General features: G+C 37.6%; 1 protein-coding gene across 5 annotated transcripts in view; it reads left to right on the forward strand.

Annotated features, from left to right (window-relative positions):
* Positions 1-19,203, forward strand: part of Mi-2 (chromodomain-helicase-DNA-binding protein Mi-2 homolog) — a 743,946-nt gene that overhangs the window by 159,969 nt on the left and 564,774 nt on the right. For all 5 annotated transcript variants that reach the window (XM_067141602.2, XM_067141598.2, XM_067141599.2 and 2 more), the window contains exon 3: positions 3,034-3,159. In XM_067141602.2, coding sequence (XP_066997703.2) covers positions 3,034-3,159 — 126 coding nt within the window. The remainder of the gene's footprint in view (positions 1-3,033; positions 3,160-19,203) is intronic.

Raw genomic sequence — 19,203 nt, forward strand, 5'->3', positions numbered from 1 at the left:
TCATAAAAGTGGGTAGAAGGATGCAGAATCAATACTATTTACTTGTGACCCTTTCTGTTGTCTAAAGAATGTGGAGTTTCTACTTTCCTCAAATTGCATGGTATTTTAACTAAATTCCATGCTAATCCTATTGCTCAGTCCACCATTTTATCCATGTGTTACTGCTGTGTTTCATAATTTCTCAGGACCGATGACCTTAAATGTTAGGCCCCTTTAAACAACAAGCATCATCATAATTTCTCGTTGAATTTCATCCACTTCTGCTGATTTTAATTTTAGACTCTACCAGTTTCTTGTTTGATCTTTGTTTCCTTTATATACCGTACCATCTTCTGTGCATTTTTTTTGCTGGAAACTATATTTGATATGCCTGTTCCAACATTCAGAAGCTCGTCTGATGGCATCATTCTACCATGATGAATACTTTTTCCATCTTAAATACTGTGGATTTAGGGTATTGCCTTGCCATGTCTGCTGTGGCATCCTTGCACAGCATCCGTTCTCTTATCTTCTGGACCAGATCTTCATTACCTTTCACTGATCATGTCTTACCCTGAAGCTTTTCCACATTTAGCTATTTGAGGATGGTGTATATTTTCTATGCATTAGACCTATCAATAATAGCCTCCGTGGCTCAGACGGCAGCATGTCGGCCTCTCACCGCTGGATACCGTGGTTCAAATCCCGGCCACTCCATGTGAGATTTGTGCTGGACAAAGCGGAGGCGGGACAGGTTTTTCTCCGGGTACTCTGGTTTTCCCTGTCATCTTTCATTCCAGCAACACTCTCCATTCTCATTTCATAGCATCTATCAGTCATTAAGAAATCACTTCAGGAGTGGAGACCCCATCGTACTAATAGCCTATATATGATTCATTCATTACATCCCTGACCCGATCAATGACTGGAAAACAGGTTGTAAGTTTTCATTTTTTTTTTTCAGACCTATCAATAAAATGTTTTCATAATTATTGCATATCAGATGAAGATCTGTATCATCAAAAGATCCCTACATTTTTGTGACTTTTCCAGAGATACTTACCACTGTTTCATAGCACACTTTTTTCAATACTGTATCTACCACAGTTAACATATTTCTGGTTTCTGAATGTGTTATAGGTAATGATTCATGACAAATTTCTACTAGAAAGTCCATTATTACAAACAAATTGTTATATTTACACTTCATTGTGGTTTTTGGGCCTATACTTCATTCATAACACATTGCATAGTAACTGGATGGTACAGGCTGGAAATACTCGCTACACTCCAATAGGAAACTGTGCTTTTTAATGGTATTTTTATTGCTTAAGTTCATATGTACACAATAATGGTAAAATATTGTGATCTTTTAGAAGCTGATAGCTTGATTTGAAAGAGTCTGGATACATTTAACTGAGCAGTTGGTAAGTTAAGCAATCTATGCATTACAGTTTGAAATTTAATAGTATTTTCTGATATCAGCTATGGAAATAATTAAAAATAAATATTGCAGCAATGTATCAATAACACATAGAAAAAGAACACATTGTTGTCTAAATGCAAGTTTGTTGGTGCTATTGTTGTGTATTTGAGTTTTGCATGTTGGATTCTCTTCGATTCCTTGACAGTTCTCCTGTAAGAATTCCTATTTCTGTTTGTCTGTGAGGGTGTATATTAACTAGACTAGTACTGGTGAAGGTGTCCTTGGATTTTCCTTCCGTGTGTGTGTGCATGCATGTTTGCTTTATATGATTTGCCATAGATTCCACAAGCTTTGAGCTCACATTTTTAAGTTCACCAACATGAAACCACACTGCACGTAGAGATTCTTATCATGCATATTTTTGTGGTACAGTCAAGTTTTGTAGGTCTCCTTTTGTAAATAGCCCACACGTTTTCTATTGGATTAATATCAGGGGAGTTCCCTGGCCATTCTTATTCATTAATGTTATTCTCACTCACAAATTTCTTCACTTTCTTTGAAGAATGACAAGAAGCCAGATCTTGCTTTAAAAATAAAATCTGTCATCATCTGGAAACCTTCTCTTCAGCTCGCCAACAACTCTCATTTTTAGTACTTGAATGTACTGGTCAGATTTCATCATCCTGCAGTCTTGTGCTAAGGGCCATATTCCTTCCTGCATGAAAAACCCAAAAAACATCATCTTCACGGGGTGTTTTACGGTCTGTTGCAAATGTGCTGAAGTTGTCGACTCATTCCTTTCTCAGCACACAAATTAAACCTTCTGCCCGTGCACTTCAATGTGACTCTCATTAGAGAAAATAACTTTTCTCCAGTGTTCCATTGTCCAATCCTGATGACTACATGCCCACAAGGGATGTTTTCTGCTCCCTTTTCCTGTTGGAAAATGTTTGCTTACAGTTGTGCGTTTTCTTTCCAGCTGTCGGGAGTCTACAACGAACATCAGAAACGTGCAAATTACATCCCCTTTCCCCCAATTTGCGAAACAAGTCCACAGCAGTGAGCCTGGGGTTTGATTTGCTTCTTTTGAGGAGAAAATTTTCATCAGTTGACATAGTTTTCTCTTTCCTGCCACAGTTTCCCCTTTTTCTTGAGTGAAATTGAGCCAGAGTGTTTGTGCTGCTGAATAATTCTGTTCATAGTTGCCTATACAGACATCAAATTTAGTAGCTAACTCTTTGTTGTGGATGTGATCAGATTCAGAAATAATGCTACGATTGCAGTATGCTTCCTGGGAATTGTATCCATTAAAGGCATAACAATTATTACTAATTGTACATGGAAACTTAAAAATTCCTCAAATTGAAATAACACACTTTTAACATAAAACAATCATCGCACAGATTATTTACCAATGAATAACAGCATAAAGAATGCATAGAATGTGTAAGATCTAAGAATGAGAAATGTATAGCACACTGTTGTCAACCATTGGGAAAAATATGAAGAAATACCCTGTTCTGACTAATTCACATGGTACTGTATATAATCTTATAATCCTGTATTTTTGTAAGTCTTCATCATGTTATGAAGAAAATAATATTGATTCTCTGGTCTGTATTTTTCAGGAGGAGGATGATGACTATGAACCTGATGATGGACGTAAAAGGAAGAAAGGAAAGAAAAGAAAAGCCAGAAGTGAAGATAAGAAGGGGAAGAAAAAGAAGAAAAAAAAGAAAGCAGATAGTGGAGAGGTAAGGTATGAAGGAGGATATCTTGACATTCTACATTTTAATTGTTTTAAGCTAAATATCTGACTTTCAAAACTTCACATTACAGATATAGCTACACACCTGCAACTTAAGTCCACTGCATTGCTTATTTCAATATTACTGTCTAACAAGCAGTAAATGCTAATAAATTATATGAAGTTCAGTTGTGGAAAAATGTAGCTTAGCAACATAGCTACTAGACTCTCTCCAAGGCAAATACTCTTCAAATCTCAGTTAATACACTTTTAGTTTCTCTACATGGGAAGCCAGATTCACATACAGTAATACTGAAACAAAGATGCTGCAAATATGACCTTCCAATACTTTGTATTGTACCAGTAAAAGAGCCTGACTTTAAGATTGATTTTCAACGTAAGCGTGGAATAGTTCTCAGGGCTAAACTGGATGAATAATAGCTAGGGCTTGGTACAGGAGGCAGGTTCCTATCTACAAGAAAAGTTTGAATCTGATTTGATAAGAGTTTATTCATGTAATGCATATTAAATTGCACATCACCTCATGGTAGATAGGGGTTGTCTTCCACCTTGTCCTTTAAATGGCCCGGGTCTCCAGCTCACCAGGCCGCACCGGCTGGAACACGTTCCAGAAGATGCCCAAGTACTCCGTCAAGATGCGGACGGACCGCCTCAAATTCCCGATGCTCGAGATGACCTCCGCTGGTTCCTGACGATGTTGCAGGTAATCACATTACCCAAGTACAATGAGGTTGATGCCCACAAAACTCCGAAAATGAGTTCTTCATCACTCGCAGAATTGATAAGTCAAAGTTCATGAAAACCTTAAATAATTATTTTTCACACCATTAGTAAAATCACTAGTCAATGTTTATAAAGACTTTCAAGAATTCACTCTTTAACACTCATGGAAATGACAAGTCCGTGTTCATGAAGACTTCCAATGATGTTATAGTTCATCAATGGCAAAATTTACAAGTCTTTAAGTAATCACTGGCAAGAATCACAAGTTTATGCTCATGGAAACTTCGAACAAATTTAGAGTTCATCACTCGTGAATATTCCAAGTCCTTGAATAATCACTGGCGAAAATTTAAAGTCTAAAGTCCATCACTGATAAATATCACAAGTCTTATTTATAAAGACTTAGAAGAATTCGTTCCTCAACACTCGTAAATATTACAAGTCCCATTTATAAGGACTTAGAAGAATTCAGAGTTCCTCAGTGAGACTATAACCACACGAAGATAGCTTTCGACGATAATGGCAGCGAGTAGAGCCACGCTGACTACTCGACTGTCACTGACTTACTGACTGACTGAGGTATCAGGCTATATTGAGCCCTCCTTATATTTGGTTTGGGGACATCTACGTCACATATGCCGTGAAGCTGGTTATCTCCTGAATCCCTCGACGGATTTTCTTGAAATTAAAGCATTGCGACGTTTATGTAATTCCCTTTAAAATGACATATTGCTCAAGTCGCTACCACAATTATTATAGAAGTTTTAAATTTTTTCTCCATCGAATGTTCCGGAAGATGTGACGCTTGAATCTGGAACATACGAGTTCAGGCTAGCTGCACGTGGCATGACAGGGGGGTGATCTAACTAGCCCCTGCGGTTACGTCACGCATACAGCTGTTCTCAGCTTGCTCGCTCATCCTGCTGAATGTAAACAAACCAGGCCTGCACGGAGTAATATGCGTGGTGATAAAATACGATCAACTCTCAAAAAATATGCATGTACAGGTCATAACCGGTACAGTATATTGAATCTTCAGCCCAAAGGCTGGCTGGATCCAAGACAGCCTAGGCATAAATGAAAAGGTGTACTAGGGAAATGAGGAATGAAGTAGTTTCCCATTGTTTTCCCCACTCAGCCAGAAGTGCTACTACATATCAGTCTGCCAAGCCCACTGAAATGTATACACTGACCATCTCTGAAAGACACTTTCATACCATTCATAACAGAGACTGGATGCATAAGGAAGGTACCGGTAGATATGACTATGCGGTTTGGGTCACGACGCTGTCGGGGAGTTAAGAGGTTTCGAACCTTGCTGTCGACAGCCCTGAAGATGGTTTTCTGTGGTTTGCTGTCGACAGCCCTGAAGATGGTTTTCTGTGGTTTACCATTTTCACACCAGGAAAATGCTTGGGCTATGCCTTAATTACGGCCACGGTCACTTCTTTCCTAGTCCTGTCCTATCTTATCATCACCATGTGATCTGTGTCGGTGCGATTTAAAGCAAATAGCATAAGGGATGGCATTACTAACATTTCTCATACTTCAGGTACTATAATATTCTCAAAGCCAAGGATGAGACTGAGACAGGTCAATGACTGTAAAAAATTTATTCTAGCCCATACTGGAAGGCATGGGACTATTTATGCTACCCCATTCTCGTAAGTAAATGCCTGAAATTATTGCTGAGTCATTCACATTCTCTGGTTCAAATTCCAATGTTTTCTACACCACGTATAAGCAATAAACATAATTTTTGAGGCCTGTATTGATGGCTATAACTTCCTTTCTTATCAGTTTCGATCAGTTATACTCAACTTCAGTAGTTTTTACAAGATAAAATCTGAGAGACAAATAGCAATCTTGTATATAAAACTTAAAAAGTCCAATTAAAAAGTTAAATAGGAACATGAAATCTTTCAGAAAGGTTGAATACACCGAGTCAAAAATCATATACTTTCATTTAACATCTTTTAAATTTATGTATAGTCTATTATTATGTTTAGGTTTAGCCTTGAATCTTGATGAAGCATTAATGATAAAAATAGCAGCCGGGCTGAGTGGCTCAGACGGTCGAGGCGCTGGCCTTGTGACCCCAACTTGGCAGGTTCGATCCTGCCTCAGTCCGGTGGTATTTGAAGGTGCTCAAATACGCTAGCCTCGTGTCGGTAGACTTACTGGCACGTAAAATAACTCCTACGGGACTAAATTCCAGCATTTCCGAAAACCATAAAAAGTAGTTAGTAGGGCGTAAAGCAAATATTCTTCTTCTTGTACTTCTTTTTATTATAATTATTATAATTATTATAAAAATAACAACACTAACACTCAATCCATTGGACTATAAAAATGTGCCCAGGTACATGAAATTTGCAGATATGCAAAAATACAGTCTTCTTTGAAAGTACAATGCTGCTGCATTAATCTAAGGGATATCCTGGTGTTGAAAGTACCATAGTATAAAGTCATAACCAGGTGTTGGACGATGTATTAAGGATGTCTAGAAAGAAGAAGAAATGGCAACCACATCTTACAAAAGTCAAAGGTGTGAAGAGAACAGAGACAGAAAATAATGAAAATAATAGGCTTGTACCTCGACACTCCAGCAGGAGTACAATGATCAGCAGCTGTTAGTGTTGTGAGGGCTTGGCGGAGTTTTAGACTCAAGGTGACGGGAGGAAGGGGTAGGGGCAGGAGAGGGAAGAGAGGCAAGGGAAGCTGTGTGAAAGATTACTGGTGTGACATTTATTGAATTCTTTATTGTAATATTTGGAACTATGGGGCTTATAGACTCAAAAAGAAAAAAAAACAGTGTTTTCGGAAATTTCACTAATATTGAAAGTAGGATCAGTAAACTGGTCAAGTGAATTAAAATACTCTTCAGTAATGTTAAGAAGGGGGCCTTCTTGATTGAAACAAGAGTATGTTCAAGTCCTGTTGGATGTTAGTGAAATGATGGTTGAAATCTTTAACATACTGGCCCAGAGTGGAAAATTTATTGTGTGTGATGGCGTTAACATGTTCTAGATAGCAGACATTAAATTTCCTCCCTGTTTGACCTACATAGGTGGTTCTACAATTGGAGCATTTCAATCTGTATATTCCGGAACGTCCAAATTTAATGGATGCATTTATGGAGTTACAATTATGGAGCACATAGGAATTATTGCTGATAGTTGTGAATGCTACGTGAATATTGTATTTCCATAAGGGGTTAGTAATATGATGAATGCTGTTATTACAAGTAAATGTGGCATACTTTCTTTGCGGTTCAGATTCTCTAATGAGGTTGGATTTAAATTTATGCTTGATTTTATTAATAAGGTTATTGATACAATGAAGTAAATCCATTGCTTAACGCTATTTGACGGATTGTAGTTAATTCTGTATTAAGATCTGATTTGGACATGGGAATGTTGAATGCTCTGCTGATCATACTGTGGTATGATGCTTTCTTGTGAGAGCTGGGATGTGTAAGGTCTGCCCCAATGGTGGTGGAAGTCTGCATGGGTTTTCTCAATACAGTATTTTAAAAGCTAGATGGTCCTCTTTGCTAGGTATTGTAAGGTCTGGATAATAGATGGAATTATTATTTTCTTTTTTAAAATGTGAAATTGATGTAAGGATCTACATTGTTAAGTGATTGTAGTATCATTTCACTATTAGTTGATCGTTTGTCCATCACAAGGACATCATCGGTATACCTCTTAGATTATACCTGGTAAAAACTGCTGAAGATGATCATATAATCGATCAAAACTATTACAAGAAGTTTTGCTTTAATGAATTAATGACAATCATATCAGTGTATTAGGTGGATAATAAAATCCTTTCTTAATAAAAATAAATAAATTCTACTCCACGTTAATTGGATCAACACCACCTGGACGCCTAGGTGGATCAAGGTGGATAGCCTTGGAGGCAGCACTCGGTGAGATGAATTATATAGACCTGAAGTCATACAATTCGCGCGCGTTTTCTCATGCTCTCGTCTCCCTATTGCCAGATTGGCAGAGCTCAGAAAACTTTGTAATCGGAGCTGATGACTTCAACTGCTACAGCTACTACAGTAGTACAAGTGGCAGCGCAGAATATTATCATAGTTTGTATGCAGATTACCGCAAGTGGAGAAATAGGTCTACTGCATGTTTATTTATTTATTTATTTATTTATTTATTTATTTATTTATTTATTTCCAACTACAGATTGTCGTGGTAGAGCCGGGTGAGTTGGCCATGCAGTTTGGGGCGTGCAGCTGTAAGCTTGCATTCGGGAGATAGTGGGATCGAACCCCACTGTTGACAGCCTTGAAGATTGTTTTCCATCGTTTCCAGTTTTTGCACCAGGCAAATGCTGGGACTGTACCTTAAGGCCATAGCTGCATACTTTCCACTCCTAGGCTTTTCCTGTCCCATCATTGCCATAAGACCTATCAGTGTTGGTATGACGCATAGCAAATTGTAGAGAAAAAAGTCATGGTAGGTGTTTAGAGAATTTAATTAGTGCTGAGTAAGATACCTGATCTATAGGACATAACTGCTCTGAGCATGGGTGCCCACTGGATCTTGTCCAAGGAGGCACACATTAACAATTTTCTTGAATATAAAAACCAATATAACGTTAGCAACATTATAAATTGTTTACAGAAATTTCCGGTTATAACAGATACTAGATGACTGTCAGTAAGTTCAGTTTATGAAATAATCTAGTATGATATTAAACAATTGAACAGCAACCTTTTTGGAATTCCAGGGGGGGCATTGCCCCCCCTCTCCCTTGCCCCCCTCCCCTTGCGGGCACCCATGGCTCTAAGAAAAAACTCCATTAAATTCAGTAATATTTTTAGGCAATCAGTCGCTACTGATCTGCATTTAGGGGAGTCGCCCAGGTGGCAGATTCCCTCTCTCTTGTTTTCCTAGCCTTTTCTTAAATGATTGCAAAGAAATTGGGAATTCATTGAACATCTCCCTTGGTAAGTTATTCCAATCCCTAACTCACCTTCCCATAAACAAATATTTTCCCCAATTTGTCCTCTTGAATTCCAACTTTATCTTCATATTGTGATCTTTCCTACTTTTAAAGACACTACTCAAACTTATTTGTCTACTGATGTCATTCCACGCCATCTCTCCACTGGCAGTTCAGAACATACCACTTATTGTTACAATTCTTGTTTTATTTTCCACCTAATTCAATACATAAAAATTTTTATTATCTCTGGAAGGACATTTTATTAGTACAGCACAACAGTAACAGGGACATGTTTTGCTCGTTATATCAAGCACCTTCAGCCTCATTTGAACAAATATCTCAAGGTTAAGTCTTTACATTGAACTATCATATAAACAACTTGATCATTAAAATTATTCTACACCAATAAAATATTACCACTAGTTAACAATAATTGAAAACAATTAACAAATTAAAATATAGCTGTGATGGACTAGACATTGATCACAATTTACTGATGTCCAAGTCATAGTAATGTTCTAAACATTTGTAAGATTTGGCTAAAAATCTTGTTAGTTCCCGGTTTTTACTAACACTATTTAGTGCTAAGTTATATTTGTAAGTTTAAATGTCCTATTTGAAATTAATGATGTTAGAGAATTCAACTTACAATGTTTTTCTCCTTTGTTGTATTTTCAGTGTTTAGTTGAGAAAACGCTATATTATTAAAACATACCACTTAGTCGCATCTCGTCTCCTTTCTCCCAAGTCTTCCCAGCCCAAACTTTGCAACATTTTTGCACCGCTACTCTTTTCTCGGAAATCACTCAGAACAAATCGAGCTGCTTTTCTTTGGATTTATTCCAGTTCTTGAATAAAGTAATCCTGGTGAGGCTCCCATACACTGGAACCATACTCCAGTTGGGGTCTTACCAGAGACTTATATGCCCTCTCCTTTACATCCTTACTACAACCCCTAAATACCCTCATAACGATGTGCAGAGATCTGTACCCTTTATTAACAATCATATTTATGTGATTACCCCAATGGAGATCTTTCTTTATATTCACACCTAGGTACTTACAATGATCCCCAAAAGGAACTTTCACCCCCATCAACGCAGTAATTAAAACTGACAGGACTATTCCTATTTGTGAAACTCACAACCTGACTTTTAACCCAGTTTATCATCACACCATTACCTACTGTCCATGTCATAACATTATCAAGGTCATTTTGCAGTTGCTTACAATCTTGTAACATATTTATTATTCTGTAGAGAATAACATCTGCAAAAAGCCATATCTCTGATTCCACTTCTTTACACATATCATTGATATATAGAAGAAAACATAAAAGGTCCAGTAATACTGCCTTGATGAATTCCCCTCTTAATTATTACAGAGACAGATAAAGCTTCGCCTACTCTAATTCTCAGAGTTCTATTTTTTAGAAACATAGCCAACCATTCAATCACTCCTTTGTCAAGTCCAATTGCACTCATTTTTGCCAGTAGTCTCCCGTTGTCTACCCTATCAAATGCCTTAGATAGATCAATTGCAAAACAGTCCATTTGACGTCCTGAATCCAGGATATCTGCTATATCTTGCTGGAATCCTACAAGTTGAGCTTCAGTGGAATAACTGCCTTCTATCAAACCAGTTATTAATTTTGCAAACATGTCTAATATAATCAGAAAGGATGCTTTCCTGAAGCTTACATGCAGTGCATGACAAACTGACTGGCCTGTAATTTTCAGCTTTATGACCCTGTTCTTTATACAGAGGGGCTACTATAGCAACTCTTCATTCATTTGGTATAGCTCCTTCATGCAAACAATAATCAAATAAGTACTTCAGATATGGTACTATATCCCAACCCATTGTCTTTAGTATATCCCCCCAAAACCTTACAGTTCCAACTGCTTTTCTAGTTTTCAACTTTTGTATGTTTCTGTGAATGTCATTTTTGTCATAGGTGAATTTCAATACTTCCTTAGAATTAGTCACCTCCTCTATCTGGATATTATCCTTGTAGCCAACAATCTTTACATACTGCTGACTGAATACTTCTGCCTTTTGAAGATCCTTGCATACACACTCCCCTTGTTCATTAATGATTCCTGGAATGTCTTTCTTGGAACCCAGTCGTGATTGAGACAGTGGAGTGAGCGGATGTGCTGAGTAGAGTGCTGAATATGGGTGATTCACTAGTGCAGTACAGGGCAGCTGTAGGAAGGTGGAATGGAGGAGTGAAATGTGAAAAAGTGAGGGAAGAGTTGAAAATGGGCAGCAGATGGGTGTATTGGTAACCTTGTTGGTAGCTGCAGTGATAGCAATCTTATTGGAGTTGAGCTAAACCCAGGGCCTGGACCAATTAGTGCAATCGGATGGGAAGAATTTGAAATGATTAAGGAACTGATCAAAGAAGCACGTCAGGATGAGCAAACAAGAGACGTAATTAGAGAACAAGCCAAGGAAATACAAGAGTTAAAACAGTGTGTTAAAGAGGAGATGAATGTGATAAAAGAGAGAGTGGGTCATAACACGTAGGAAGTAGAACGACTGAAGACCAGAGGAACTGAGTCAAGTAAAGTGGTCTGAAAACAGAACTAACCAAGAGCTCAGTAGGAAAAACCTTTTTATTTATGGTGTGCCAGAAGGAGACAACGAAAGCAAGGTGGAAATAGTATTTAAATTGGTAGAAGTAATACAAAGTAAAATGAAGATAAACTTTAGTGAGGTGGACATAGATGATGTGTATAGAGTGGGGAAAGTGAAGGGTAGGAGATCGATCAAGGTTAAGTTAATATCAACACTGATTGCGGAAATAGTTGTGAGGAATACCAGCAACTTAAAAGGTGAGAAAATTTGGGTGAGAAGGGACATGGACAATGGTGTCATCAAGGAACAAAACATTTTACGCAGGTATTTAGGCAAAGCAAGATTTCAAGGCCTAAAGGCCTACATTAAAGGGCAGCGTTTGATCGTTGGAGATGGTCACTGGTGGTGCACGTGGACACCAACTCAGCTACAGGAAATAGACGAAAAACACCAACATCAGCAGAGTGTAACGTGTTAGGAAGGAGCAGAAGTGAGCAAGGTAACGCTGACGGAAGTCAGTGTTGACATAGGTGGGAGCGACATGGCAGAAAGAAGAGGAGTGAATACAGGAGCCGAGCAGTCAGCGGCCACGAGGGAGCGGAGGGCAATGCACTGGAAGACAGCCCTATCGAGCAACGCCCAGGGGTCAGCATGGGGATTGAAGAAAGAAGACGAGAGACAATGGTAAAGGGTGAAAACCTAAGTCTAAAAGATTTATGAGCAAAGAGAAATAAGTTACAGACTGATAAGGGGTGAAAAGAGAATAGCAAAATGCCTAAAACTCCAGAAGAGTATACAGTAGAAATAGAACAAATGGAAATATCTACAATGACCAGAAGTAAGTCAGGGAATTCAGACTATAAAAGTAAAAAATAACTAGAGTTAAAGGTATCATGTGTTAATATCGAAGGAATATGGAACAAAATAGGTAACGAAGACTTGAAAGAGCTACTGAATGAAATGGATATTCTTGGATTGTAGAAACTTGGGCTGATTACAAGAAAGACTTAAAGATAGAAGAGTGTATTGTATGGAGTCAATATGGATCAAGGGGATCCAATAGAGGAAGGATATCAGGAGGAATTTTGATGGTAATCAAGAACAACTGAAAAGATAGGGTACAGCTCTTAGAATCTGAGTTTAAGGAATTAATCTGGATAAGAATATTAGACAGGGTCAATAGGAGGAATGAAATATGTATAGCTTTTATATACAATCCACCTTTGAGCTCCCCATTTTCACAGAATGAGTTTTTTGAGAATTCAGCGACAGAAATTAGACGAATGAGAAGTATGTATGATCAGGCAAGCATTATTATTATGGGTGATCTTAACGCAAGGATAGGGGAGAAGAAGCCAGTTTATAGTCAACATGAGGACGAGGTATTAATAGTTAATAGAAATAGCCAAGATAAAGAATGTAACAAAAATTGAGAAAAACTACTAGAATTATGCGTAGTAGAGGGGCTTTATATATTGAATGGATTGTGGTTCGGTGATGAGAGGGGAAAATTAACCTATATAGTAGAAAATGGGGGCAGTACAATTGACCTAGTTGTATGCTGTAGGGATAGTTTGCAAGTTATCAAAGAGAGATGCTTCAGAGATTGGGCGAATGCAAACCATATGCCGGTATCTATAAAATTAATGATTCAAGATATGAGTGCAGGAGATAGTTTACGATAGCATAAAGGAGAGGAAAATGCCCAGGTATCGTTGGAGAGAAGAATTAGGGAATGAGTTTAGAGAGTATTTCAGTGGAGAGAATTTTGAGATCTGGAAAATAGGTATTGTAAAACTGATAGAAGAGAATAGAGTTGAAGAAGCCCTCACCAGGATAGAAAATGTAATTGGAATGGCAGGAAAATGTATGAGGCAAAAGCCAGGTACAACGCAGATAAAATGTGGATGATATATAATACAGAATGTGCAAAGAAAGTCGCTGGTTATGAAGGCACTTACGAGATATTACGAGAAATTATTGAGTAAGGGCCGGTTATGCCATCTGCTGGTAAAGTGGCTGGCAGCTGCCTGGGAGGTAAACTACCTGGGGGTGTAAATCAGCTGGTATTTTGCCTTGCGTGCAACCACCTCCGCGCAAGCTCTGGGTAGCTACCCGGAGCTAGACACCGATATACAGAGTTGGCTAGACTGATTTTGAATGACTTCTCGCTTTCGAGTGTGGTGCTATCTATCGTCAGATGTATGAAGCTCATTTCGATTGTCTTATTTTCCTGTGCTTGCATCTGTTGATCATCATCAAAAAGCCTATTAAGGGGATTCTTAAGAGTTATGGACAAAGATTTATGTCGAGCTTTCGTGATTTTAATCTATGAGCTTCAAAATCGATACCTAATTGGGATTAAAATCTCGAGATTACATTTTCTTACTCCAGTTATAACCTGTCATGTAAGGCAGCGTTTTTGGAAAGTATTCTCATAGTAGATTGGACAAGTCACTCGCTCCGCAATAGAAGGTACGCAGGTTTTCATCGTCTTACTAATTTACATTAAAAATGTATTTTCGTTCCCTGCCGTTCTTAACTCTTTTTTCACGTGCTTCCATATAGGCCTACGTATATACACCCACATCTTCCTTACAGACTTGCCTTTGAGCATTCTATCTGCAGGCTTCTATGAATTGATTAAGTATCTCCACGATGCTCTATTTGCAACTAGCTCTGTGACCTCGTTTAGTTCCACATGCTTCCATTTATTGATAATTCATTTCATTCTAATGTTTAACTTTATGAAGATAAAGTTGGAAGGTACTGTTAAAGAACTAATCGGGGTAAATATCCATCATAGGAAGAGGAATTCGGGAATGGAATATTTTACAATTTCTTCGAAATAATTTACAAGAAGACTGTGTAAAAAAACTGGTAGGGAATCTGCTACCTGGGCGACAGTCCTATATGCTATATTAATCATAACATCACTTCCTATAAGTAGCACACACATAAAGCATTCTCCTAGTAGACATAATATTGTGATTAAACATTTCAATGAAATATATTATTAACAAAAGAACATATGTAAAGAGGCATACAGATTAAAACAACACTAATAATGAAAATAAAAAAGACTCGTCATAATGAAGACTCGAACCTGCAAACCTCGTATTATGAACTGAGCACGTTAGCCATTATGCTACGAGGAAGCTTGGGTAATTGGGATACATAGGACTAAGTCATACCTGGTGTCTGAAAACTAAAAAAGTAGAAAATTAAATGCCATTTGAAATTATTTCCAAATAGGTTTTGATTTTATATCCTTTTAGAGTTTCTTTTGGAAAGCTTGACTTATAAAATGTGTTCCCTACGCTACCGATGCGAGAGGCTGTGGTGACCGTTGCAACTCAAAGGAAGCATTAATGTTCAAACTCCTGCAATACAATATCGATCACTGTTACAGTATAATGCTTTTTTTAGTATACTAAGCTAATTTGTGTTGTATGTCACCAGATATACAGCTAATAATGTTCAGCTCTCAAAACTTGCCCGGCAGGTAAAGTCTTATCGGGCCCTTGAAGTGGCCGATAAATTACGCGCCAGGTAACGACGTTTTATGCTGCCGATAGCACTACCTGGGAGTGGTCAAACGTAAACATCCTTTTACGCAGAGGGCAAGTTATGCTCTACTTTACCAGTAGGTGGTAGAACCGGCCCTCAAGAAGACAAATGGAGAGCTCACCATGAGGGGATTATTGTTTCAGGGGCTGAGTGTCACTCTGCCTGAAATAGATGAGGCTATTTCGACTCAGGAAATAATGAACCAGTTGCAGCTAAAAAGGGAAAATCAGGAGCTATTTCGAGTATCACATATGAATTTTGGAAAGAGGTGGGAGAGCGAAACAGCATGTGGGGAAATTTTGACAAGTATATTCAATAAAATCTTCAAGAAAGGGGTATTCCCGAAAGCTTGGAAAGAGGGGATAATATGTCCTATATACAAAAATAAAGGGGATAGATTAAATCCTGGAAACTAAAGGGGAATTACATTATTGGATACATTGGAGAAAGTATATACTGGTATACTAGCAAATAGACTAAGGAACTGGGTGGAGAGACATTCAATCCTGTCGAGATTTCAAAGTGGATTCTGAAAAGGGAGAAGAACGCTAGATAATGTTTTTATAGTACTCTTATTGACAAACATGTAAAGAAAAAAAGGAGGTAAGCTCTATATAACATCAATAGATTTAGAAAAAGCATTTGATACTGTGAAACGGGGGCAGTCGTCACTAGATTGAGACAAGTTGGAGTGTCATGTAAAATAAGAGCTATAGAAAAGATGTATGCTGAATTAAAGTGTTCTGTGAGAGTGGAAGAAGGTGTAGTAGTAGGAGAGATTATCTCCCAAATGGGTCTGAAACAGGGGTGTAAATTGTCACCTATATTATTCCTATTGTTCATTAACGATATACTAGAATTTGAAGTTAAGGATAGATTTGCACTGCCAAGTTTAGAAAATAAGGATATTCCTGGTCTTGTCTTTGCCGATGACATACTCCTGTTCACACTAATGCCAGTTGCAATGCAAAAAAATTATCGATGGTATCGAGAAGTACTGTAAAGAATGGAATACGAGAGCGCGACGGCTTTTACAGTACCTGTGATTAGTAGCACTATATGAGTGACACCATGGGATGACGGAACCCATGGTTCTGGCTTGCCTATGATTAGTACCCACTGTACGAGGAACACCGCGGGATAGTATGGGTCCCTGTGGTTAGTACACTTAGATGATGAACACCATAGGTTTGCGTTGCCTGTCAATGGCGCTGCAATGTGCGAAAACCCTAGGTCTGTAATACATGTGTGAATTTCATTATCTGTGAGTAGTACCATAAGCTGTGGAATACCACGAGTCTACGCTACCCTTGATTAGTACAGCAGCATGACAAATACCATGGTTCTACTTTTCTAGCGTGGGTACCATTATGAGGGGCCGATGACTAGGATTTTGGACGCCTTTCGACTACAAGCATCTTCGTTTAGGTATTGTGCTTATAGAGGCAGTCCCTTGATCAGTAATTCTATTATGTTATGCCACCTTCTGTGCATTTTAGGCACTGTGGGTCGGTTCCACTGATCGTTTTAAATTCATATCCATCCACCCACCCACCCACCCACCCACCCACCCATCTATTCATCCATCCAACCATTCGTCCGTCCGTCCGTCCGACCGTTTCGAATTGTGGTCAGTGGTGGATATTGGGTTTTTAATTTGTCGTCTCATTTTGCACCATTAGGGGCCGATGACCTAGATGTTAGGCCCCTTTAAACAACGAGCATCAATCAATCAAAGAATGGAATATGAAAATTAATGCACAGAAAACTAGAGTAATGGTGTGCAAAAAAGGAAAAATGATATTTGGTAGGAGTAAAACTGGAAGTAGTTAACAAGTTAGAATATTTAGGAATTATAATATCAGGAAATAGAAATTGGTCTGAACACATCAAGAGAGCAAAAATGATTGATGCTGTAGCCCTAGCTAGTATTTGAATATTATATAACAGGATGCTTAATATTGATTTTAGGGTACAAAGAAATGTATTCAATGCTGTGATTAAACCTAAAATGTTATACAGTGCAGAAGTATGGGGCACAGAAAAGGAAATCGCAATGCTTGATTCAGTTATTAGTGGGTTTATTAAAATAATTACAGGTTTACCAATATGTACAGGGAATAGTGGAGCTAGATTACTGTGTACAGACATTAATATAATGGTGAACATAATTAAGAGAGAAATAAAATATTGGTTTCTAAGGTTAAAAAGAGGAGGAGGGGGAGAAATTCTAGATTTAGCTTACCTGCACCAAATGAGGTACCAGAATGGGTACTGGGCGGGCAACTTAAAGAAAGTACTAGAAGAAATTGGGATGGGGAACGGGAACTATTGGGACAAAGAATTAGAACGAAAAGTCTGCAGGAAAGTGGCACAGAGGGTATCAGATATAGAAATACAAATGCTAGGAGCTGATGGTAATAATAGGAAAACTCTTGAGGAATTCATGAATATATATCCAGGTATGAAAATAATACATGATAAATTAATCAAAAGAGAATACAGGGGATTGATATGGTGGCTGATGGGAGTTTATAAAAATAAGGCTTTTACAGAAGTGGCAAATACATGTTTATTGTGTGAGGAGTTAGGAAATGCACATTTCTTGAGACAGTGTGAAAGTATAAGAGCATTACGGGCTAAATACTTGGAAGCAGAAGAGATAAATGAAAGAGAATCTGAATATTATACTCTTGTCAAATTAATGAACAGGGAATGGAGAAGGCCAGAGGAACTATCAAAATTATTGACAATTGTAAAAAGCTTGTGGGAGAAAAAAAAAAGTGGTGAATGAGAGAAGGGTAAATGCTGATGAAAGTGATGAAAGAGGGATACACAGATATGGAACATTATAGAGTTCAAGTCAGTAATAGTAAGAGCGACAATAATTATAATTTTAGTATTATGTCCCGTTTATATTGTCCCCTTTTCCGGGGTCACTCAGTTGGCGGAGTGAGAGTCCCAAAGGGTGGAACGTTCGCAGGGCCAACTTCACTGTTTCGGGACAGACCTTCTGAATTATTTTTATTTTCAAGGCTTATAGGTGACTGGATAGGTGACACAGCATGGGAAAAAAAAAATGGAACAAACTAACAATAACATTAATTTAATAAACAACAGTCTGGGCAATGCAGATGAGAAAAGGAAAAAAACCTATTTACACAAATACAACTCAAATCTACTGCTTCCGATCTGTAACATGAATATATGTACACAGCATGCTTATGGGTTCCATTTGATTCAACCTATCTTCATTTGAACACCATCCGAAATCATGCTTCAGGTCAAATCCTCGATTTATGGAATTGTAACATTGGACCAATCATAATTTTAGCGACAATGACATTATGACCAGTAGTGCTACATTAGATCATTAAATTTTACGATATTCCCTTGAGGGATAAATTTTTACCAATTTTACTACCCCTTCATATAAGTTCTGGGTAAATCCCTATCAATTAATTCTCACTAAATTACCACGTCCTTTTTTGGAAAATCATTTTTTTTAACTTTCTAGAAATTACCTTTTCCTTGTTTTGGAGAATTCAGCAATATTTTCATTTTTAAAATTCTTTCACAATACTCGGAAAATCTGCTTACAAATTACTTGGAAAATCTCTGAACATTGTCGTAAGAAAATCCTTTCAACATTACATGGAAAATTCTTTACAATTTCATTGGAAAATTCATTTAACATTTAATTTGGAAATTTATTAACATTTAATTTGGAAATTCTTTGGCACGTTTCCCCTCCTTCACAGATTATGTTCGACTGTATTCTTTTATTGACAATTTTAAATGATTATTCACTTACTAATACACTGTGGATAGATAGCAGAGTATAATGTAGTGAAACGCGCAACCAACGGAAACCAAAACTCCATTTGACAATAAACCACATGAAAAATCACCAAAAGAATTAACACTTGTTGAAACACATGGATAAGCTGTCACACAATTACACAGTCTCCCCCAATTATTTATCATCAGATTATATCATAGTATCAAGATTATGATTATTATTATTATTATTATTATTATTATTATTATTATTATTATTATTATTATTAGCCTTCATTCTCCCATAATTCATTTCAAAGACCTTAATTACACGTAACCTTGTGAAATTCACTAACAACTGGTGTTATCAATCACTGGATCAACACAGCAATATTCCAAG

This window comes from Anabrus simplex, chromosome 2, assembly GCF_040414725.1.
Source record: "Anabrus simplex isolate iqAnaSimp1 chromosome 2, ASM4041472v1, whole genome shotgun sequence".
NCBI lineage: Eukaryota > Metazoa > Arthropoda > Insecta > Orthoptera > Tettigoniidae > Anabrus > Anabrus simplex.